The sequence below is a fragment of the Eleginops maclovinus genome, chromosome 12 (genome assembly GCF_036324505.1).
Source record: "Eleginops maclovinus isolate JMC-PN-2008 ecotype Puerto Natales chromosome 12, JC_Emac_rtc_rv5, whole genome shotgun sequence".
NCBI classification, from domain to species: Eukaryota; Metazoa; Chordata; class Actinopteri; order Perciformes; family Eleginopidae; genus Eleginops; species Eleginops maclovinus.
The window spans coordinates 20,781,489-20,806,138 of record NC_086360.1 but is presented as its reverse complement, the minus strand read 5'-3'; the positions used below and the strand labels follow the sequence as shown (position 1 = coordinate 20,806,138).

Sequence of the window (24,650 nt, the reverse complement as noted above, 5' to 3'; positions counted from 1 at the left end):
TTTCAGGGCGGCATGGTCACATGATGTTTTTCTCTATAATGATGCACCACAGAGCATGTGGTAAACCTTAATCCAAATAAACACATTCAGTGAACTTAGAATCATAAAAATAAAATAACTAACAATATTTATTATTATGCAATAAATATTAAATACATCAAAAAGGAAGTAAATAACATTAAACAGTTCAAGGCCATTGAAATGCCAGCATAAAACTGGAGTTTCCTGTTTGCCTGTAAGTCAGTGTTTTGAACACCAACATTGCTCAGTTGAAAATTCTGTTTCAAAACAAAACTTCTCATTCCTGGTATTGTACTTACTTGTAGTCAAATGCAGAAGAAAACAATAACCACATTTTTAAACAGCATAGAAATAATTGATTTGGACGAAGTGTCTACTGTTCATATGACAAAGCAAATCAAAGGCCAACACACATACAATACTTCCCTTTTTGCATGCAACACATGGAAAATCACCATCCATGACTGGACAATTCACAGATACTGTAGTCCCACAATGGTTAAAGTTAGAAAGCTTTATTGTTGCTATGAGCATTACATTTAGTGCAGGAATACATTCGAGCTATTCAAAACACAGGTTATTCTGGTTCTACTGTACATTAGAACAAATTCTACAAATGATATAGTTTTTTGTTAATGAATATTATTTAACCTTTGACACCGTTCATCATTTTCTCCTTCTTCTGACTGTTTTCCCATGGCATAGGCTAACGGCCTTGGGGTGCTGTAATCTCCTTTGAGGGGCAGCTTGTGCGCTTTGTTGTTGACTGGGTCCTTGTTTCTGACCGAGCACAAGCTGACATAAGATAATCTATTGTTTAGGGACATCTAGAGCCTTTGTTATCTCGAACGTAGGTTCTCTAACGTACATTCTTTTGCCATCGATGACAGCTTTAGCTAGATTTAGGATCCATACTTGTTTAATCTAGCTAATGAGGAATGTTGATTATACTCTACACTCTGAACTATTTAAAACCTCTGACTGGAGAAGAGATCTTCAGAATTGGTCGGGCAACCATTGTGTTCAGCAAATGTCTTGTCAATTCTCCGGCTGTGAACTTCATAAGAAACCTTCAGTGTTTGCCATCAAGCTCCAGCTCTCCTGTGTTCTCATTGTTTTGACTCCATTGCTTCAGAACTTTCCATCCCATTTTTTACATCTACAACTCTAAAGAATAGATATACTGAGATGTCAGTATTGTTTGACTAGTTTTGTTGTTTTCTTTTTGAAGCTTAGCTTTTATAATCGGAGACAGTCCTACGAATGGCGTCCTGAGGAGGGGGGAAAAGGGACATGTCTGGTGGAGGTTCTATTCCCTGCTGAAACGAGGGTGGAGCAGCACTTAGAAAACCGTATGGAGCAGCCGGTTGTGGCCACTGGTTATTATATCCACTTGTCATGTTTGCATATTGACTGGGATCTGGGGCTTGGTACACATAAGCACCTGAACCTGCAAGTACAGGGTAGGGTCCCAGTGGGAAGGCAGGGGGAGGAAAGGCAGGGGGAGGGAAGGCAGTGGGAGGGAAGTCGGTGTAAGTTGGGGCCCCAAAAGCTCCAGCTGGGTAAGGCTCCACAGTCTGATCAGATTGAAGGGCAGCCAAGCTTGAAGGAATGATGACCAGTGGAAACTTAATCGTTGGGTCAATGGCAAAACTGATGTCCAAGTACACCTTGGTAACGGAAACACAACAAGAAGTAAAGTATGAGAGATCAGAGAGTTTTTGAATAAAAAAGCGGTTTATGGAACTATTAATTAAGTTGATCATGCAGTCTGACTGACAAAAATCATTATTATTGGATTATACTATAAATATGTATAGCATCTTACTGTATACTGTTTTTAGCTGTTGTGCTGTTGTGTTGTTTAACATTTCTAATGTTGTTGGAGAGTCTGATGTTAGACAGGAATTGATAGTGCTCGACTTACTTAACCACCGATATTTGCAAACAACAGCAATTCAGTTAAGTACAACTCTTACATTTTACACACCTTGACGTAATGCTCAACTGAGAGGATTTCACAGTTTTGGATGGTGCAATTTGCATCGGCAGGAATCTTCAATTGGCAGGAAAAGGTTTCCTTTGAGCACGGTGTTATAGTATTCCCCTCCATTTTGTACAGATTTTGCTCTCTGATATCAAAGGAGGCTCCGGCTCGGTAAACGGTTTTCTGCTGTAAACCGACTTTGGGCTTCAATTTTTTGGAAGAAGAGTTGCAAATTTCGGCAACAACAGTTATAGTGTCACCTTTCGAAAACAAATCATAACATCTGATTATGCAAATGTTCCTTTCTGAAATAAGATGACCACATAATAACAATTACACACATATTATATTAAGCTGGGTGATTTTACCTGGAGAGCAAACCTTCATGTTAACAGTAGCAGACATTTGCACCTTTCCTTTGTCTTTATCAACTGAACCAGACTGGGGACACTGGAACAAATAATACAAACAAACATGATATCATATCAACTGAATGGCTCATACGGTGGAAATTCAAAGTTCAGGAGGAAGGTCATCTTGCTGTTTCCCTTTAAATTAGGCCATTCTGATTCCTCAAATGTTACACACCATATTGTTTAAACTCTCCATAATATATTAAACTGAATTTTCTCCATTCCAGACTTCATTAAACTACGTTTGAAATATTCTGTAGAAAACATAATTTACATGTTACTCTTGTTTCCTTTTCCCACGACCCTCTATTATATTCTTTTGGTTAAGGCCGACTGCTTTTGTACGTTTGTTTTTTTTTATTAAAAGGTTTAAGCAACTATATAGCGTGCTAAAGAAATCCAAATTTATATTAATCTAGAAAGTGTATATAGTGGATCAAATTTACAACACGTTTTATTCGTGTTCAAATTACCATTACATGGCCAGGGTGTGATAAGGACTTTGACACAAACTTGAGCTCTTTCTGTACTACAGAAGATGGCCGCCAGCTCCTGGACATCTTTGCTTCAAGCATGTAGACAATATTTCCATGAAACCCCTTGAAGGATGACGGCATGTCCCTTAAAGACAGAACCAGATGCAGTAATTGGTTAAAAGCAAACAATGACACAGTATGTTAGATGCTAGTAATGTGTACTCACTCCTGTGGGATTGTGAACCGGAACTTAAAACAATTGGCTCCAAAAGGGAGGCTACAGTGCCTGCAAAATAAGTGAGATTGATTTAAAGTTTTTGTAGAGACCTGACAAAAGACAGAGGCTTTATTTTCTCAGCTGAGCATATTTACTTTGTGTTACATGCTCATTAGATTGGGAGATTTGGGTGGTACCAGGTAGTTCCTGTGAAGCCCTATCATTTACATTTTATTTGCAGTAGGTCCAAATGTGTTTATACATGTATAAAATATATAGCATAATATATGGTGCACATATAAGAAGACAACATTCATTCAAGATGCAGTTTACGTGTTTTCAGCCTACCTGTCATTTCAATGAAAGAAAAAGTAGGGCTATGAGCAGTTTTTTATATTTTCTTAAACAGCTTTGGCCTATCTATTTAAGTAAAAGGCGTGTGTTTTGCAGGTAAATAAGTCATACAAGACGCAATAAGTGCAGAGAGTACCGATATTGAAAGCAATACAGGTAGGCCAGCATACCAACCCTAACACATAGATCCATCTTATCAACCTAACACCGATAATATTAAAATAATATAAATTACATCCAAGTGTTAAGATAAGTTCCGAAAATGAAAGGGCAAAGTCATTTCTTTTGCTTACCTTTGTCATTCTCTGGCACTAAGTACTCTTTGAGTTTGAGGTATCTCCTGTGCGCACTGTGAGATTTCCGTCGATCTCCGGTGCCTTCTGTCCAGTGTACATGAGCGTTCCCTTTGGCTTTCACCACCAGCACCTTCACTTGGGTTTCTTTTGTCAAAGTGAAAGTGACTGTGCCTGCGATAGTATCCCCTTGAGAAAAAATGCCTTTTTGGTTGAGAGCTTCGTAAGACACATGAAAGTCCTTTATTGGAGACATTTTTGATCGGTCCGACGCGCTCTGCTTTCCCCAAGTGTAGCTGCAGGATGGATTGTATAGTGTTCCCTTGGTTTAAACTCTACAGGTGCTTTAAAGGTGCGGCTCCACACACAGGATATGACGTTAAAACCTTTAATGCAACATACTGTTAAGCAAACAAGATATTACAACATACAACCAGATATTCAGGTTTTGCACCACGTAAGTGGCTTATAAATAACGTTATCTTAACATATAGGTAAACAAATATTAGTATCGTTATAATGATTAGGCTATTTAAATAGTATTCGTGAAATTACAAAACTGGAATTGAAAAAAACAAGAAGAAAAAATCCATAGATTCAGGCAACCTCATATAGATAACTTCAATTGCATGATACTCAAAGGAGTTAAGAGGATCCTTTGGGTCTAGACCTTAAGAAAAAACGGAGTAGCTATAGTAGCAAGGAACATAGTACTGAGGCTTCCATTATCCTCCCCTTTTTACCCTTCCTATTCTTGGAAGGCATACAAGCTATATTTCATATTCTCTACTGATTGATTTCAAATATTGCTATTTGGATATAAGGGTTGTTACACATAATGAGGTGCTTTTTGTGATGCCGGGCGCATTGCATTGCACATTGCCATGTAATATGTTTTGATGTGGTCCTGAGAGAATGTTAAGATTAAATTATATTAAAAGTGATGGGCAGACAAGGGCAATGTGTTTGAGGTCAAAAAGAGAGAAAAGAGCTGATTTTAATCAACCCATTTTTAAGTTATTGCATTTATAGTTCAATTTGCTGTTGTAGTAGTGTCTAAAGGTTTATAGAGCACTGTACACTATTACTAAATACAAATAAATGATGTTTGAAAATGAGAACAAGCGATATTTCAAATGATGTATTTATACATCCAAAACTAGGTATGTCTTGTTAAGAAATGCTGATGCAGGAGATCATCTGCGAAGAGTTGTGCTGCCTTGTGGCTTAGACTTGAAAACATAGAACAGAACTGTTCACACTGAATATGTAAAAGTCTTTATTGAAATCTACAGGGGAAAAAATGGCAGTATATTTTACCTCTCAGCTATCCAGTCTCTTCAAATAGCTTTCAAACATAAGTGAGGTAGATAGTATGTAGCCTATTAACAAAACTGAAACATTGATCAGTTAAAGACACCTGAGTTAAACACGTGAAATACACAGTGTGTACTGAAGGCAGGAGTTTGAGTATGTTAACAGCTGAACAAAACTAATGATCAATCTGTATTGGCCACAACACCACTATCACATACAATGCATATGTGATACTTTGGGTATACTTTTCTACATGCAAAAAGTGAATGTTCCACACAATGCCTTTTAAATTTCATATCCATGCTTTTTTTCTTACATCATGATTAATAAACCAATCCAGTCATTGAGTAATCAGACTATTAGTTTGCATCTGAGTTAGAAGCAGAGGAGGGGAAAAGGAATGTATATGCTGGAGGAGCTTCATCCTGTTGACCCAGGAAGTCTGTATTCATCATTGGTGCAGAAGGCAGCGTGGACGGTGGAGCACTTGGGGACACATTGAACGATGAATAAGGAGGGGTTTGGTGGGTCGCTGGGAGAGATGGGGGTGGCTGGATCGCTGGGGCAGATTGGGATGTTTGTAATGTTGGGGCAGTAGGTGGAGGGTGAAGCACAGAAGACGATGATGAACATGAAAATGGAGTACCATATGGAAAAGGCACCTGAGGCACTTGGTTGTTGTATCCCCCACTCACATTTGCGGACTGAGCAGGGTAAACAGCTGGTGGACAAGGAAACACTGTTGGGTAACCGGGGTACACAGGTGGTGGTGCTGAATACATTTGGGCTCCTGGGTCTCCATAACTGCCTGAGGATGGGAATACAGGATAAGGATGACTTGACACCGCAGGGGGAGGGAAGTCGCTGTTGCTCGGGCCCCCAGCAGCCCTTGCTGGATAGGGACTTGTAGCCACAACAGGCTGAGGGGCAGGAACAAAGTCTAAAGGAACAATGACCACTGGGAAGAGGACCTTTGGATCGAAGGAAAAGCTGATGTCCAGATAAGCCTATGAAAAAATATGACAGCTTCATTAGGACTTCATTGCATACAGTATTTCTTGAGGCAGCTTGCTATGCTTTAAAATAAAGATACACTGTTGCATACCTTTAAATGATATTCCACTGAGAGGATGTCACAGTTCTGGATAGTTGTTACCTGATCGAGAGGAATCTTCATTCCACACCTGATTTCCAGCTGTGTATAGGCTTTAACACGGTTTTCCACCACTTTGATGATAGTGCACTCCTCATGTTTGGTACTACCTCTGGCACGGAAAAGCACCTTCTTGCCTAAACTGAACTTTGGTGTCATCTCACTGGATGAAGCATTGTTAATTTTGGCAAAAACTGTGATAGTTTCACCTATGAGGAAAACAACATATCATGTATTGTTAATTTTGTATTCATTGCCAAATAGAACAGTGCAGTAGGCTAAAGAGTGTGTTTCATATGAAGGCAGTTTATTGTTATTCCTTTCAGACACAACTTATCCATTTTATATCATCAGCGTTCAAAGGTTAAACCCATCCCACTCCTGGAATTACATGTCAACATGTCTGTTATGAAACAAGCATGTACAAAACCCTGAATATTGTTCTTGTTGGCAATAGTAATACATAGGATATGTCAATTAAACTATAATATCACCTGTATTCTAGTTTTTCAAGACTGTGATGAATGGTTTTTGGCATCTTCCTTCAGCAGAGGAATACTTTCCATGATTTGAACCTGCCATGTTTGAAGAGGATTGTTTATTACCTGGGGCATAGGCCATCCTGTCGATCTTGACCTCCATGTCTGCTTTTCCTTTGGAGAAAAGTCCAAGCTCTTTCTTTGTTGCACCAATTTGGGGCAACTAGAACACAATAAACAGAGAAGATGTAAATGTTTTATCCACTTCCAATACAGTGAATGACTTAGTGTTTCAGTTGTGGGGCAGAATAAGAATCCTACAGTAAGTCCTTGGGAACTGGACGGTGTATCACTCACCTTTCCTGTGGATCTTATTTGTTTGCTGTACACGCACAAAGAACTTACGTAAAAACGTTCCAAAAACATTTTCTTTTAATTTAAATTGAAGCAGGACAAATTGAATGTTGTGTAATACCTATACATTTGTTTTATCTCGGTTTCAACCCCCACATGACAAGTGCTGTGTTTGAGAACATTTTTGTTCACTGTGACATCTTTTCAGTTTCGACGCCAATAAGAATACCTGATATTTGTGTAGCTATGTATTAATATGTTACACACCATCAGAGAATGAAGGTTAGGATAACACCTGGAGACAAACAGTATTTTCTGTTCCACTGATTGGTCCATCCTCCAACTCCTGGACAGCTTGGCTTCCAGCTTGTAGACAATCTTTCCATGAGTTCCCTTGAAGGATGAAGGGAAGTTTCTGAAATAGAGAACCAGCTGAGTAATTGTTATATAATCTGAAATGAATTAACAACAATAATATAAATTGAATTAAATTCGGTCAACACAATGTGCAGAGATTGGCTATTTGTTCCTCTTTGCAAAAATAAAAACACTGTTTAAGTGCAAACATCCGGTTTTGGTTGACTGTCCTGTGTACTTACCCTTGTGGAATGCTCAAACTGAATCTGTAGACATGGATTCCTTTGGGAATTATAGTGTCTAAAAGGAAAATGGATTTAAGCGTTAATATTTACAATGGTAATCCTGCCATTCGTAGCTAATATAAATGTGTTAGTAATGAACAGATTGTTGGAAAATAACACATGAACTTTATCTTAGAACTGCCATTAAATACTTGTACTCAAATACGTTTTATTTCTATTGAGTACTTCATTATTTCATTTAGCTAAGTTGTCACTTTGCCCTATTATGCAATCGTCATAGTTAAAATGAGATCCCAATCAACCAACTACGTTATTTTACATATTCCATGTTTTAAAATGTAGCTAAACTAACTTTGATTAACTTGCTTTAATTTTGACGAACTTTTTTATTTTTATAGCTATGAATATTTTAACATCACTGAACTATCGACCATGAATATCAATGGACAAAAAGAAAGAGCAAACTGCATACGGCAGACTATCCTAAACTTTTCTCAACATGTTTCCCACCTTTATTTTGTAGCCCCGATCAACTAAAACATTTTGAGAAAAAAAAACAAGCATAAATAGTTACAATAGAGCATATAACAACATTTGAAGAAAAAGACCCCCTTTACAAACAACAACAACAACAACAACCTTTAAATACATGTTATTGTAAAACATAAACGCAGAGGTGGGAAGTAACTATTACATTTACTCAAGTACTGTACTTTTTACAGTACAATTTTGACAAACTTTACTTTAGTATTTCCTTTTTATGCTACTTTGTACTTCTACTCCACTACAATTAATATTCCACACCTCTCATACTTATAGTTCATATTACATCCTGCTTTCTATTTTGTTTTTGTTAATATTTTCTGTTCATTTTTTGTCACAAACATATATTTATTTTTAAAATATTATTATTTTTAAATTTTAACGTATTTAATTTTATTGTATTGTAACTACATTGCCTTGTTTTCAGGCTGCTGCAACGTACACATTTCCCAAATTGGGATCAATAAAGTAATTCTATTCTATTCAGAAGTAAATTGTGTACTTTTACTCTACTACATTTATTTTGTACATTTAGTTACTTTGTAGATTTGAATTAATGATATGAAAGATAAACAACACTTAAATAAGATTTTAGTTACACCTAGGGTAAATCCACAATCTACCCTGCAGTATACAAAATCATTCAAACTAGCTGCACCTTTACCAGGTTTGATGACAATTTAATACAACAATAATTATAATCAAAACATATAATATATATTATTCTGAAATTGACCAATTTTCAGAACACATACTTTACATTTTTGTACTTTAAGTATATTTTGATGTTAATACTTTTTAACTTTTAGTTGAGTAACAAGACTATTTCTTACACTCTAGTACTTCTTCTTTTACTTAAGTACAAGATCTGAGTACTTCTCCCACCGCTGATAAGATAAGATAAGAGATACCTTTATTAATCCCCGTGGGGAAATTCAGTGGTTTAAGCAGCAACAGAATAAGAGTGAAAAACAGGACCGTGTGGTTCACACAGGATAATAAAACAAAAATAAAATGATTTAAATGATGTACAGGTAAGTATCTGTTTAGACAAAAAACGGAATTAAGGACTTCAGAGAACATATATACATATGGATAAACGGATAAACGGTGAAGAAGTTCATTTATCATTTAACCAGTCTTTACGACTCATCAAAGCGCAAGTCATCATTCACACACATTCATACAGAGGCAGGCCTCATCTAAGAGGCGTAGTCCCCCCTGCAGGACTCCAAGTATCCCATAGGCGTCCTAGAACCCCCGTTATAGAAAACACTGGGTTAAGGCATGCATAACTGACAAGAAATATAGTGCCTACCCTTGGAGGCCTCTGGGATGAAAAACTGCTTTAGTTTGAAATATCTCTTATGTGCAGAGTATGAATGGGTCTTATCGCCGCTCTTTTGCGTCCAATGTACGTCAGCGTCTCCTGTTGCTTTAATAAAAAAGCTATCTACTGTGACTTGCTTTAACAAGGCCAGTGTTACTTTCCCGGAGATAGTGTCACCCTCCGAAAACGTCCTGTGCTCATTCAGCGCGTCATAAGTCAAAGTTAAACTTTGAATCGAAGGCATTGTCGTTGCGAGCGTCAGTAAGATTAAACAAGTACAATAAATAAAACCATATGATCGATCCAACTTCTCGTTTCCAAACACTTTCTCTGAACGGTATGATGTGGGGGACTGATGGCGTCCGGTCTGTGGAAGACCCGCCCTTCGTCAGTCTTAAAGATCTCTATCGCCATCCAATGTACAAAGGAGATAATGTCGACTCAAAGTAAACCAGTGAAGACCACTATGGGAAAAGTGCATTGAAATCCTTCAAAAAATAACCATATAGAGCCCCCTGGAGGTCAATCACAGGAAATAATGGGGTCTTTGTCAGGTATTTTGTCAAATCACAATGGAAAAAAAGTTAAACAAATTAAATGTCTTTCTTTACAATAAAAGGGTGGCACAACAATTGTCATATAAACACAACAATATCACTACCTGTGAACAAGCCAAGGAGTATTACAGTTATTGGTATCTATCCCATAAGTACACATGTATTAATCTTTACATTATTACCAATTTAGCAATTTATGAAATTTTGCCAATCTGTTAAAAAAACTAATTAAATATTGTTTTCCTATCTTAATTACTACAAGCACATACATTATATAGATTATCTTAAATGTTACACACTTTCAAACCAGCTAGCAAAATTCCATTGTCACTCAAAAAAGAAACATTATTACAACCTCCTGCTTTTATTCTGAAAGCACAACGCCTATTCCGGAAGTATTGCTTGGAAATAAATGATAAGAAATATGCGTACTTCTAACGTTGATTACTTTTATTGGATGTTACTTTTATTACATTTACCAGTAAATTAATTAAACGTTTTATTTGCAACAGTTACATTTTATTTAGAATTATTCTGTGCTCGTGATGATTCTACATAATTTACAAATGCATAATCAGATAATTATAATACGAAGAAATCCCTGGCTGAAGAGATTTGATTGGTAGCTAATTCGCGTGTCAGAGACCACGATCAAGATGGAGGGCCCTTTTCGCCGCGTGCAGCGATATTACAGAACCAACTGTAGTCAGTGTCTGTCCAACAATTTATAACCGGCTTCAGTGAGTCTTATTAAGCTATTTTATTTTCAGTAGTTTTATAATTTGAGGTACCCTTTTGTAGACACACATAGCCATACCATTTTACCCTTATAGTTTGTCAACCCAGCTAGCTAAGCCTCTGGAAATCAACTTGTTAATATTAGTTAAATCCTTTAGACATTGACACCATAGATAGCACTTGAGATTTGACAAGTCTATAGCTGAATTTAATGCTTTAAAACTTGAACATGTGGTGTTGACTATATGCTATCCGAAAATGTTTTGGGCGTATAAGTTAGTGAGTAGCAATTAAACTCTAGCATGCAGGTGCGTGAGGGCCTCGCACGCCGCGTTTATGGTGAAAGCGGCAAAAAGGTCAGACTGGCGAGCTAAGGCTAATAAACACTTGGTTGAAGTTGAACTCCGACCTGTACATCCACCGGTGCCTGGTAGAGTGGCACGGGAAACTCTTTACCGGAAGTGTAACCATTACTTTGGTAAATGCTTCGTTTAACACATAAATAGATTGACGGTCAAAATTCCTAGGTTAACGACTTGCCCGCGTTAGAGAAGTGTTATGTCTGGATACTTATTTGGGTAAAGCTCTGTGCCTTCTGGATTCCTGCACGGTCGCTCCGTTTTCAATAAATAAGAAAACTCTGTTTTTGAAAGCTCCAATGTGGTTTAGACACAGTTGTGGTGAGGGCAATGAAGAGAGGTGGGAAGGGGGCCATAGATAACATAATGTATCCCAATGTGCAAAAACAAAAGGGAACAACAACAGAAAAGAGGATGATGAAATGAAAAGCTCTTGTCTTTTAACCATTGACACAGGTTAGTTTATGGTAGCATTGTGCTACTAAGTGGGTTTCTTTTTTATTGTGTCATTGTTATTGTGTATGTTTGGCATTCAGAAGTGCAAGCCGACACTGGTCTTCACAATCTCAATTTAAACGTTTTATTTTTTTTACAACTAGTCACCTCATTTGTAGTGGACAAACTCAAATAACTGTTGGCCAGCAAATACTTTGCGGTGTTTGCCTAAAAAAGATGTGTATGCGTGTCCAGTGTGAATTTGTATTGTTTACTTTAAGTACAACTTGAGGCTGAAAGCCTGTTATACCCCTTTGGCTTTAAGTCGAAGAGTTTTCTTTGTAAGTGGAATATGTCTGGAGATCTTTCCAAATGAATTTACCATAAATGCGTATCAGCTACATTTCTCATTTTACTGTTTGTGGAGCATAATAGAAATGACATTACATGTCATGTCAAAACTCAGAATACAAGTTCTTCAACTCTGCCTGGGGTTTCATAGATTGCAAATCAAAGCATGCTTTGGGCCCTTACTAAGTTAAGGACAGCTCTGCATGCTTTGAAACTCATCTACATTAGATAGAGATAAAAGTGGATAACATTGGTCTTTAATATCTCTCCATTACAGGCTTCTTTTTAAACGTTTGTTATTATTCTCAGTAAATAACTTTTTTGAGTCAATATACAATTTGAAATGTGTTTAGCTGCACATAAGGTTCAAAATAAGCAACCTATAAATACTTGTTCTTTGGTAATTGATCTATTAATGGCAAAAACTTAAATCCCATCCCTCAGTAGAAGCTCATTAATCTATGCCGTGTATATGCCCCTAGTTGGATAGGTTGTATCCCTGCATTGGGAAAAAGGGTGCCTTGGTCAAGTCCAGTCTTTATTAAGATTAATGAACAGCTTGACATTTTTAGTCCTCTGTCTGAATCGATAATTTTAATACTCATGAGGGCCAATGGGGATCTAAGCTTGTGGAACACACATTGTGGCCGCAGGGCGCATGTTAAATGTCCAAGTGCTAATCAATGCAAAGAAATTAGCTATTGATCTCTTATAGTTTTGTAATACGTTATCTATTGGTTTGCTCTTTCGGAAAATTCCGATAGCAGTCGGATGGGATTGTGCTGGTAATATTGCTGTGAGGTGTGTGTATAAATCCATGCATCAAGCCTCCATGTGTGTTTGCATGTGTGTGCAGGGTTACATTCTAATTAGCACAGAGGACAGATTGTAAATAGACATGTTGAGAATATTGGTGATCTGCATCAGATCAGTTCAGTAGGAATGAGGCTGGGAAATTCAGTTTGGTTTTATGCAAGCTTAATGCTCACCAGCAGACCAGTATTTGTAAACATATTTTTTGAAAGGTAACAATTCAAACTATGTTCACCACACAGTATGCAAGTTTAGCTGCTGATTATAACTCCAGTATCACTTATGAACCTACAAATATTTGTTTAAAGTTGAAAAAAATACCAAGGAAAGTTTGTTTCACTTTCGTATGTTGCTAAAACTCATGCTTCTTCTCTCTCTGTGTTCCCTTGACATACAGTGTGTGTGAGATATGCATCTGCCGTACGGGGTCCTGGGAGCTTGGGCAGACTACAAGACCAGAGGACATCGAGCCAGAGAAGGCCCACCCCACAAAGTTCACAAAGGCAAGGCTGGGCAGAGTGAAGCTAATGTGTGGATCCAGTCACACCATCGTGTTACAGGTACAGGTCCCAGTTCCCTCATTTTTCATGTTGTTATAGTCGTAGTAGAATAATTATTGTTTACTTTAGTCTGAAATGCATCTACAGACAATGCTTGTTATTTTGGTAAGTGCGAGCAAGAGATGCAAAGACGGAGGAACCAAAGCTGCTAAATGAGGAATACTTTGATCTATAGCTTCAGTTTTTATTCAGTTATGACTGGTAGGGAATGTCCACAGAACCCTGTCTTATTTATTCACCCATCAATGGTTATACTTATAATTACGTGACCTTTTTTTTCCACTTTCATTATTTTTACAAGCATAAAAATCTATCGCATAGCTGCGTAAAAATGTATTTTAAAACAAAAACAAACGGCTTTGCATGTACATGTGCTGTATGATTTGTCCAAAGTCCGAACTAGGTTGCAGTACCAAGAGTATATCCACATTTATTTTACTTCAGTTTATTTACATTGAAATCAACAAAATACTGGAGTCAAATTCCTTGTATGCATGTTCACTTAGTTTGCTGTTTCACTGACTCAGAAATCAGCCGCAGCCACTGGATGTGGAAAATATTTGATCTGTTGGTGCAGTTAACCTTTTTCTTTTCATGTCATACACCTTGGATTTATACACAACATGAAGTGTTTTGCCCCCCTGCCTATGAGGTAAAACTGGCCTACTTATTTGCCAATTTGATAGAAACCCTGATGGCAGGAATGGAGGAGGATCCTTTTGTACATTAGCTGGCAGTAGTCATAAATCAGTAGCCTGGATAAGTCTTATAGATCACCCCAACACAGAGATCCTATACCTCTACCATCATTACAGGGAAAAAGGTGACATTTTTGATTGATTAAAATGGTGCAGGCTAGCTTAGGCTAAATCATGTTAAGTGATGTGACATTGCAGTTTCACATATCATATTTCTGTCAAGACAATGATGGTGGAAGGCATTGTCAAGGCATGATATCTGACAACTGCAGACATCTGGGGAGACCAGAGGAGATTTATGGGAAGGTTTTAGTGGTATGAGAGAGAGTAAAAAGTGGTCCTTTTTTCTGCATTGTCACTTCCCGAGTGACTGTAAATTTTACTCCAGTGCTGTTGGGAATTGGAGACATTTACACATCCTGACAAATTGCCTGCTGTAAAAGTATTTACTGGTCTTGTCCTCCCTTTATTCTTGGCCAGCACATACCCCCCTTACAGACAGAGAAATATTTACCCACAGCAAATTTATGTGACACACGTTTATGTGGTGTACCTGAGCTCTAGTCCAACACATGTCATAATAGTGTCATCTGCTGTTAATGTTTTAATAGAGGAGGTTTTGAGTAGGTCATAATGGTTTTATATCATCTACATTTTCCCCGATATCGGGCCATTTGGCCTCTCTAAGGGAAGGGTTGTTAATGGAAAAATAGCTTGCTAAGAAACATTGATAAGTTGCACAAAAGGGTGAAAAACAACTAAACACGTGCACTTGATGCAAACACGATGGATTTGATATATTATAGTCTATTATGTATTTTTGATCATACATTTCACTAATCTAATTGTTTATTATATGCAAATTATCGATTGTGATTAACACCCTTGGGTAAGGGTGAAATGGATATCTTTGAGTTAATTTAGTCTTCCACTGACTTCTTTGTTCGTATCCAAGAATTGCTCTAAATTTCTGAAAAGCACTATCAATTTGCTGCCACACGGTGGCACTATTAGACTGGCAATAAGACTGTTGCAGAGGAGAGTAGGGGGGGTAGGTGGGAGAAAGGAGGTCCACACTTACCCCACACTCAGACAGAGCTATAATTTACTAATAGTGTGGGAGCCGCCATTGCTGTTATCTTTTAATAGATTTGTACGGGGGAAAGCAGGTGCCTGTTGTTAATGTGTCCAATTGCCCAAGTTGCCTACAGAATTTAGGGCATCCATCAATGTCGTCGGCGGTGACACCCTGTCGTTCTACTTCACGCGGCGGGCCGGCCGGGCTGGGGCTGGTAACAGATGAGGCTTCTCTCTCCTCCAGACGCCCACAGTCACACAGAGACGACCGCCATACGTGCTTGCACATGCATACACACAAAAACCCACACGGCTATAGAGGACAAACTAAACTCTTTCCATTACAGCAGGAAATGCATGTATTTTAAGTGTATACATTAAATAGATATCATGGAGAAACGGGCATGATTACCTGTGTGTGGTGGCGATGATTATAAATTGATATAAAAATTGAATGTAGCAACTGAGCTTTGTCTAGAGAGAAAAAAAAGTGCCTTTAAAAAAATAATAATCTCTGTAAACTTTGCCCCCATTGCTTTGAATTCTTGACCTTCCAGCTGCACCTTTTGAGCTTAGCCAGGAGCACCACGTTGCTTGCAGGTTTGCCCTCCGCCCTGGAAAACACCCCGTGCAGCTGTGTTTCTTTAGACCCGGGCCGAGAGTTCGAGGGTATACAGAGGTGCCTGCTAATACCTTGTTAGGGCTGTTCCAGTTGCTGGGTCTCAGTGAGGTCAGTGTCAGTCCTGCTTTAGTTCGAGGCCCTTGATCTGCTGGATGTTGGATGAAGCCAAAGACTCGTGTGCTAGCCGTTTGTGACCTACCCTGATTTTCAATTGCAGGCCTTGCTTTTGTATTCCCATGGATTGTTAGAAGTCTTTGGTCATACATGGTTAGTTTGATTTAGGTTTTTGGAAGTGTTTAAGAAGATGCTAAATATTCCTTTTTGTATATATAATGGTTCTTAAACTTTGAATTGATAAGACTGTTAAGGAGTTTTGAGAGAAAGTTTGTATACTATGCCAAAAAAAAGACTGAGCTGGGGGCTTTTTTCTTTTTTATGTCCCTGTTTATGTTCTCCTCTTTGCTTATGAGATATGAACCTTGGTTAGGCCTTGGTGTCAGGTGTTAAACAGCATATGAGGGCTATGACCCGGTTTTCTCACCCTCCTTCCTCTCTGACATCTCTCTTAACATAAAACAAAGCCTTCACTCTCTCCATAATTATAAACATCATGCTACATTTCCACAGTTTTTCCAACGGCATGCTTTCGTTCAGCATTTACCCATTCATGAGCAAAGCATTCCTTGGATGCTACCGTCATTCTTTAACTGTGAACACATCATTCCTTCCTCAACTCAAAACATCTTTAAAAACATAAATTGTTGTACTACAATGACAACATGCACCTGGTAATAATAAAGAACACCGCCAGGTATTTTTAAAGTGCATAATATTAAACCTCTTGTCAGTAAGTACTGATACATCCTCTTTTCTTCAACGACTCATAAAAATCCTTCGGCAAACAGAGACGTATAGCCCTGTCTGTTCAGTTTAATGATGTCCATTAAAATAGATTACAGCAGGCATTGTTTAATTTAAATTACTTTGTCCTGAAATCCAATATCTTTTAAAAATAAAAAAAGATCTTCTAAAGAAACAGGAATGGACAATTTACATACCAGCTACCTGTTTTTTATTGGCATTCAGGGCACACTTACATCTCTGTAGAATCAAAGGAGTAGGGAACGTGAAATATATAGGCAGGCAGAGAGAGAGGGAAAGATGTAGACAAAGTCAGTCACAATAGCAGAAAAAAAATCCTCAAGGGGCACACATGACTCTCCCATTCAAATCAGCCAGGTTCTGCCTTGAGGATAGGGTTCATGAAGACTTGAGTGGCTACTTCTGTAAATGTATAATTCACTTGGACTGTCTGTAAGCTGCGCTGTTAATACGGAGAACTATTTTCCCATTTTCTCTTCCTGTCTGTTTTTCAAACCATCCTGGCCTGTAGGCAGATACACCTTCACCTATATATTTTATTGTCTTGTTTAATGTTTGTCAAAGAGTGCAATCCTCAGAATAATTCTAGAAAGTATTGGCCATCCCCCTGCATGACAACTCCAATATGTCTGCTTTGGACCCGGCAAAGAGGAGAGCTTTGGTAATAATTTGCTGTTAGCTGTGTTGATGTGTTTCTAAGATTTCCCAGTTGGAAAAGTTAAATGAGCAGAAAAATAACCCCTATCCTTTTCTTGCCCTCTTTCTCACATACTGTTTTCTCACTCTATTGTTGCTCTCTCGCTCTCCGCCTTGATCGCTGGGCTAATACGGTTGAGCGTTTAGTTTTGCACTCGGTTGCTTTTTAAGGTTAACCGTAGGACAGGAGTGTTTATGTTGCTGTAATATGGGCTTAACTCTCAGCAAAGCATGCAGCACTTAAAATATGTAGTTCACCATCCTCTTTTTGCTTTGCCTAAAGCCTCCCCCCCCCCCGAAAAAACACAAACGTTATGCAGAACAAAAGATGGGGGAAAGTCTTGCCAATTAGCAGCTAATGAGACAAGCTTGTGAGGATATCCAAATCCTCAACGTGTTAACGTTTACGTCCCCCCCATCTCTCGACTCCTTCAACCTGCGCCTCCCCCATCTGCCCTTGCACTCAGCCTCTTGTAAGGCGGCGAGGGCACCTCTGAGGCCCTCTGTGTGATTATTCACACATGGCTGTGGCCCTGGTGCTTTGAGCGTCAAATAGGAGAGGAAGAAAGAAATGCCTTACGTATGGCTAATGTAAAATGCTCAACTGACACATGGCCAAGGCTCTTTTTCTTATATATATATTTTATTTTCCCTCCCTTCCTGCCTCTGCACACACTAACTCAACCTAATCTTCTATAGATAGATTAATCCAATGAGACACTCTGTCCCATCCGTTCTCAATTTTCCTTAATATAGTAAAGCCAGGAACTGGGTGGGTAGGTTGTGGTTGGGAGGCTGGTAAGGAAAACACATTTGATAAGTGAAAAAATAATTTGCCAAGAGAAAAGCCAGTCATCCCAGTTGCCTTTGACATGCTTTTTATCAGACATGTCCTTGTTGGAAGTGAACATAAAATCTGTGTTTGTAATATAGATCTTTGGACAGCCTTGAATGATTCGCCACTACTCTTTTCCGGCCTCATTTTCTCCAGAGCGTGTATTGGGAGTGCATTTGGAATCTCAGTGGGGAAAATCAAATGTGAGTTGGCCTGGAAGTGTTGCAGTAAACAGTGAGAGAAAGCAAACACAGGCCAGATCAGGGAATACCATGCAGAGAAATGTTTGGACTAAAAAGACGAGTTGTGTAATGGAACATCACATATTCCACTCTCCAAAGGGACTGCTAATTGATTCTGTTCTTCATTACTAGTGTTCTGCGGGGGAAATGGACAGCTTATCTTATTATAAAAAACAGAGCAATACACATTTAAATGGATGTCGTTGTGATTATGGCAATACAGGTCTCACACTATTTGGCAGCAGATGAATGCTTGCTGGCTGTAGCTTTTTCTTTAATTGCATTATTTTTCCATGCAAGGAGTAGCAACCTTAACCCTGACTGAAACAATTAAATGAAAAGCTGAAAATTGAAAGAGAGGTTTGGGAGAACAAAATAATCCAGGACTCCACTTGATATGTTATTTGTCAGGGGCAGTACATCTGTGCATGTTAACTAACTGTGCCACCGGACTTGGCCTGCTCGTAATAGGGTTCCAGCACAAACATTTTCTCTGGGGGATTTCTATTATTAATTCTGTCTGAACACATCCACAAATGAATAATGAAATAAATAATGAAAACGTTATTACTTTTGGCAGCTGGGTCATTTCTCGTTTCCTGCTTTTTCCTGTGCTTGTTTCCTTCTAATTAACTTTCCAAGGGGTTGTCCTCCTTTTCACAGAATGAATTTCATCAGAAATGGTAGGCCTCTCCAAGTGTGGGTATACAGCCCCATGAAAAGACAACAACTCTGCACAACTCCTTTACTTAAACTTAACAGAAATAATGAAATAAAAAGGTGGATTCAAATATAACATTACTAAAGGTGTAGCCATTCTTATAGCTAAGCGATATAATTACGAAAATTGTTAAACCTTGGACTCATAGCAAAATACCTGACTTTCCCATTACTAACCACTGAACCCCAGGAGAAAGTGTTAGGGGCTTGCTTGTTACAATAAAGTATGAAACAGGAAGGGCTTCTAGCGATATCTTATTTGGCAAATCCCCCTCCCTTCCTCCCCAGCTCTACCTCCACTCATCTCCCTCCTTTTAGTTGCTGCCCTCTGCCCCGCACCATGCTGTTAAAGGCTTGTGTGCTGGGACACAGGCTTGGCGATAAGTAGACCTCATTTAATATGGATCTTAAAGAGGGCAGTAAACCCGGAGCCTCAGTAGAAGTCCCCCCCATCCCTCTGGCATTGCTATATAGATGACCCTTCTCGCTTTCTCTCTCTCTCTCTCTCTCTTCCCCCCCCCCCCCGCCTCCCTCATTAGAGTCATTGCAAACTCTTTCAAACTGCTCCTTCCTCCTCTCTGCGTTTTACTGTTAATTAGTTTGCTTTGTAAGGTTAGACGTGCGGACGGAGCAACTTTGGGAGTGTTTGGCTGCCATCTGTGTGCATACGGCTCTAACTATGTACAGATGGTGTGTGCTTACAGACAGGTTGCTTCTTGTGGGGAAAAAAGCGCAAGAGACAGTTTTGGTTACTTTAACAAGATTTATGGCCATTCTCACAGGTAACCGTTTGTGCTGTAATGATGATTGTTAGTCAGCTGTCAAAAAGGATAATAAAAGGTAAGAGAAATAAAAAAAAAGTATATTTCTTCGTTTCATATTCTCTGTGATGAAACCTTTAGAACTATTTGGTGAATTCCTGTGAAATTTGCTTAGTTACATTTTTAACTGTGAAACATATTGAACCAATTTTGTTGCGGCTACTTCAGAAAAGCTCTCATAATTTGGACATGTTAAAATGCCATTAGCCACTCAGTGAACCAGGTAAGTAGAGAAAAAGGCAGAAATGGCCAAATAATTGCTTGACAAGGTCACAAAATTAGCAAACTAGTCAAATAAGGAGCCGACTGAATTATTTATGGTTTTGGTTACCTGCACGTCATTTTCAAATGTAAATCCCCATGAAGTTTAATTTTAAATTTAGTACAAAACAGATCAGAAAAAACACATGAGAACCATTGTTTTAGAATTATACAAGCGGTACCAGCTTGCACTACAACAAGGCTTTTAGTCCAACATATTTCTTGGCCTGCCTGCAAGGTGCCTCTTGCTGGTGGGAAACCTGCCCTTGTCAGTTGCAGTTCAGTAGTTAATGCCTTCTACTGGGCACTGGGAATGACCTTCTCACAATTAAAAAAGGGTTAGCAAAATTATTGTTGGCCTCCTGCCACATACTTTATGTGACTTAGCAGTGGTTAGAGACAGATTGTGGGCCCAAAGCCCCAAAAATGTGACTTTTTCTATCATCCAGTCTCTGAAATTGCCCGGTGTAATTAGCAAACTGAAGGAAACTAAGGAAGTCTTGCTGAACAGTAGAGGTGGAAATAGTACACAGTATGTGATTCTTTAATTACACTCAAATGAAGTGAACATTCCTATTGTGCACAATGTTCAATCTTTAGCTTGCTGTATTTTCACGGATACTTAGAATCACGTGTCATTATTGTTATTTAAAAATGTTACCGATTGTATCTGTTAAAACATGACCTGTTGTGTAAAGTTATTTCAAAACATAATACTCTTTCACAGCTCTGAGTAAATTAACAAAAATATGAGTGTAATTTTGGTTAATCATAGCCAGTACTTTCAGGGAGCAAATCTACAGGTCAGTATGTAATAATAAAATCAAACACCTATTCAACGTAAGCTAGACATGAAGGTGAGAAGAGAACATGCAAAATACTCATTAGAAAAAGATGAGCATTTTCACACTAACGACACGGTTTTGTCAAACGCCATCAAATAAAGGTTTATTAACGATTATAATTTGCTGTGCTGACACCTTTTCTTCAGGATGAAGTGGAGTGTTGAGGCTGAGAGGTATTGCAGTGCATTGTCAGCGCTTATGGAGTCAGTTAGAAGAGAATCTGTCATTTCATTAGATTTGCAACAACATTATTCATTGTCAGGTATTGATGCATGTAACTTGAAGAGACGGGTCACAAATAACATGCATAGACATTTATGCTACTCAGTGTTTTCCTTGTACAATTAGAAAGGTATGATATTTAGGATTACAAGATGCAGTACATCCCTTTTTTTAGTACTCACCTTGATTTATTCCATAAAATAAAAACCCTTTCCTTAGGGTGTGTCATAATGCTGCTCACTAATGACTACAAATGAATGTACCAGTTAAAGTGTATAAAAAACTAATTTGCCACAGCTAAACAACATTGTTCAATGAAAAGCCCCTTCCTTTGTCTTTCTTTCTTTTTCAAACCTCAAAACCCTCCGCATGAGTGAAGAGGATCCTCTCCAAACGTCTGAGAAAGCAGCCAAAAACACAGGGAAAAAAAGATTGCTTTGTTCATTTCTTTCCCCCCGATTTCTCCCTTTTCCACTCTCCCCAAGGTTCTATTAGGAAATAGATCCCAGGTGTTCGATAAGCCTGTAGTGGACATGACAGCAGTGCAATCAAGTGTATAAATTTAATTGCAGGCTCATTTTGTGCCGTTTATTAGCCGTTTAGGGGCACATCGCTCCACTTGAACCCTGTTATTGCCAGACAGAGCAGCTGTTTGGTTCCTTTTTAAATGTTTGTCTCATTGGGTAGTTTTGAAAATAATACATACTGAAATGTTCTGAGAACTAAAAATTAAATAGAAATTGCACAAATGTAATCATGCCAATTTTAAAATATGCCTTTTTAAAAAAAAATTATTCAACATTTGATGAGGAAAGAAATTTAATTTGGTCAGTAGAAAAAAATTAACAATATATTAAATGGGTTTTCGTGTATTTTTTGTCTTAATATATAAATGTTAAAATAATCTATAAAAGCAGTATATATTGTTTTAAATTTAACACGCAAGACAAGACATATGCGCTATAGTTGTATGAAAACAAAGCTGAAACGGGGGGAGCGTCTCTTTGCGCAGCCTGTGTGGCTTCTGCTGAACTGGGTCAGTCTGTCCTCAATCTTTGCTGCCGGACGGCGCCACACAGCGAGAGGCGTGCAGATGTACTGCTAGCTTTGGTTGAAACCTTCTTCTGGTGCGACACCCCATTAATAAAAAGCCTAGAGAAAGCCGTGTTAATTGTTACCATGCATTCGGCCACGGCATTCCTATAAATCACTCGACTAATTGCAACAAATTGTGGGCTGACATTAAGCTATGATTCCAAACCGGCAAATATTCATCAACATTGCAACCAGCCCCATAAAACACAGAGCCGTCCGTTTTCCCAGGCCAAACGCATATCTACCATCTAACACCCCCATTATTTATGGATCTTTCTTGTCCTCAGCATTTAAGTGCTGCATGGTGAGTGAATGAGACGCCATCTTGTTTATTTATTATATCCCTGGATAAAGCCCAAGAAGTGACCGTCATATGACCAGTCGCATACCTTGTTTTCCATGTTACCCTTGAAGCCTGTGTGTTGTGCTCACTGCCCTTTATTGATTACCGTGTTGCCTGTCAAACCAGAATTACCTTGAAGCGTTCCTGTAAATGCTACGAGTTCACAAAGAATAGAGCAGTTAAATGTGCTTTATCAGTATGTCTGAAAAATCTGAAATAAGGAGCCTTAAATTGAACAAACTGTACACAATTTCTAGCATGGATCACTTGGTTTTTCAATATTATTTACCAAATGCTTATTACTGCAGTAGGTACTTAGAAAGAGCTTGATTTGTCGCCAAGCAGTCTTATGTTGGAGCATTTAACCTCCCGTGCAATGTTTATTTCATGCAGACAAAAGGCTAGTTAAATCTCTTTCTCTACGGTCTGACAGGCACCATAACTGTCACAGCGGATGATCTATATCCCAGCCCAATGCATTACTATCGCTGATGTTTCACTATCCTGCCAATTCACTCTGGTACTGTTCAAAACAGCTACAGTATGTGTCAAAACAGCGCTTAATAGGCCGTCCCCCAGGTGTGCATCAGCAGCTAAAGATGTACGAGCCAAAGGTCAGGATCTGATTTGATATGTGGGAGTTAACAGGGGATTTTGATGTTTACTGATCAATTTTACGCCCCAACATGCACATAAATCAATTCCGCATCTGGAAAGAAGGTATACATGGTGTATGAGTGTACATTTATAATGGTACAGACTATAGTACAATTATTCCTAAATCTATTTCAGCATTATATGAGCATGTTTTCATCCCTTCCGCCTCCCCCCTTACCTTTCCCCCCTTGACTACCCCTCTGTTTTAAATTGCAGAGATCCAAGCCGGCTTGATGGACCAGACTAGCTGGCACTACCATGGGGGTTGGGGTGATGGGCTGAAGAAGAAAAAATTCCTTCCTTTTGACACCGTTAAACATTGACAGGCTTATTACGGTGTTCTCTGATTCAGCTGGATGTGTTCAAGGATCTTCTTGGCGGTGAAAAAGGTCAGCTGCTCTTAGTTGTGCTCAGCTAGAATACTAATACTGTCCTTATTCAAATGATCTGCTCCAGCGCTTATTAAATTGATGGCCCAGGCTCTCTAATTTAATAGTGTTGCAGTCCAGGAGAGGGACACAGCTGCAGTCACCGGTGAATTAGGTGCTTCTGAGGCAAAGTTCAAGCAGGAGCCCCCTTTGCTTTTGGGATGCATTTTTCCCAACAAATTAGCAGTCAGTGGTTGTGTGCAATTAATTAGTGCAAACCAGGAAAAGCTTGTCATTTAATAAGGTGCTTTTTTTCCACTCACACCTCTCCCACACAGAAATCTCTCCCCATCTTACCATATCTCATTCCCTCCCTTAATCCCTCCCTCTCTTTTTCTCGGTCTTCTGCTCCCTCCTCTCTTGCACTCCACTCTACATAAACAGACGGAATTGATCCATTAAGTGGTGGGCTATTAATACCATTTAATGTATGTCTGGTTAAACGAAAGCTGTGGGTTGGATATTTTTTGTGGCGTCAGAGTTTGAGAGTCCCCGATGGGTTGGCTAAAGAGAGTAAAGACGGGCCACTCGCTGATGATTTCATCCAAACAATTGCTGTGATTGGAGGATAGATCTCACAAAGGTGGAAAGGCAGACTGAAACATTGACCATCTTCAGTGTGCTCATATGCAGAAGTGTGATTCTCTATCTGTGCGTATAAAACATTGTGTTCTATGTGTAATTTGGTTTGAATTTCTGCTCAACATTGCGTGACATTTTTTGTAGTAATTTAAGTGTTTATCACGTGGACTTTTCTTGGCCCATTGTTATTTATGGCAGCCTTAGTATATTTGTCGACCAATTATAGCTTTTTTATGTTATTTTCTTAATCTGGACGTCGCCACCCGCGATCA

The 24,650-nt window shown here is 38.7% G+C and overlaps 2 protein-coding genes across 2 annotated transcripts; both read right to left on the bottom strand.

The window, feature by feature from the left end:
• Window positions 1–520: 520 nt before the first annotated feature.
• LOC134872998 (arrestin domain-containing protein 3-like) lies at window positions 521–4,107 on the bottom strand. The gene is made up of 6 exons (XM_063896379.1): window positions 3,758–4,107; window positions 3,124–3,174; window positions 2,895–3,042; window positions 2,377–2,458; window positions 2,012–2,268; window positions 521–1,691 (listed from the first exon to the last, which is right to left on the bottom strand). Exons 1-6 carry the CDS (start codon window positions 4,015–4,017, stop codon window positions 1,254–1,256), a joined length of 1,236 nt encoding a protein of 411 aa, XP_063752449.1. The 5' UTR covers window positions 4,018–4,107; the 3' UTR covers window positions 521–1,253.
• Window positions 4,108–5,023: 916 nt separating this feature from the next.
• LOC134874279 (arrestin domain-containing protein 3-like) lies at window positions 5,024–9,909 on the bottom strand. The gene is made up of 6 exons (XM_063898355.1): window positions 9,528–9,909; window positions 7,664–7,721; window positions 7,332–7,479; window positions 6,837–6,933; window positions 6,184–6,440; window positions 5,024–6,085 (listed from the first exon to the last, which is right to left on the bottom strand). The coding sequence occupies exons 1-6, from the start codon at window positions 9,781–9,783 to the stop codon at window positions 5,438–5,440; spliced, it is 1,464 nt and encodes a 487-aa protein (XP_063754425.1). The 5' UTR covers window positions 9,784–9,909; the 3' UTR covers window positions 5,024–5,437.
• Window positions 9,910–24,650: the final 14,741 nt, after the last annotated feature.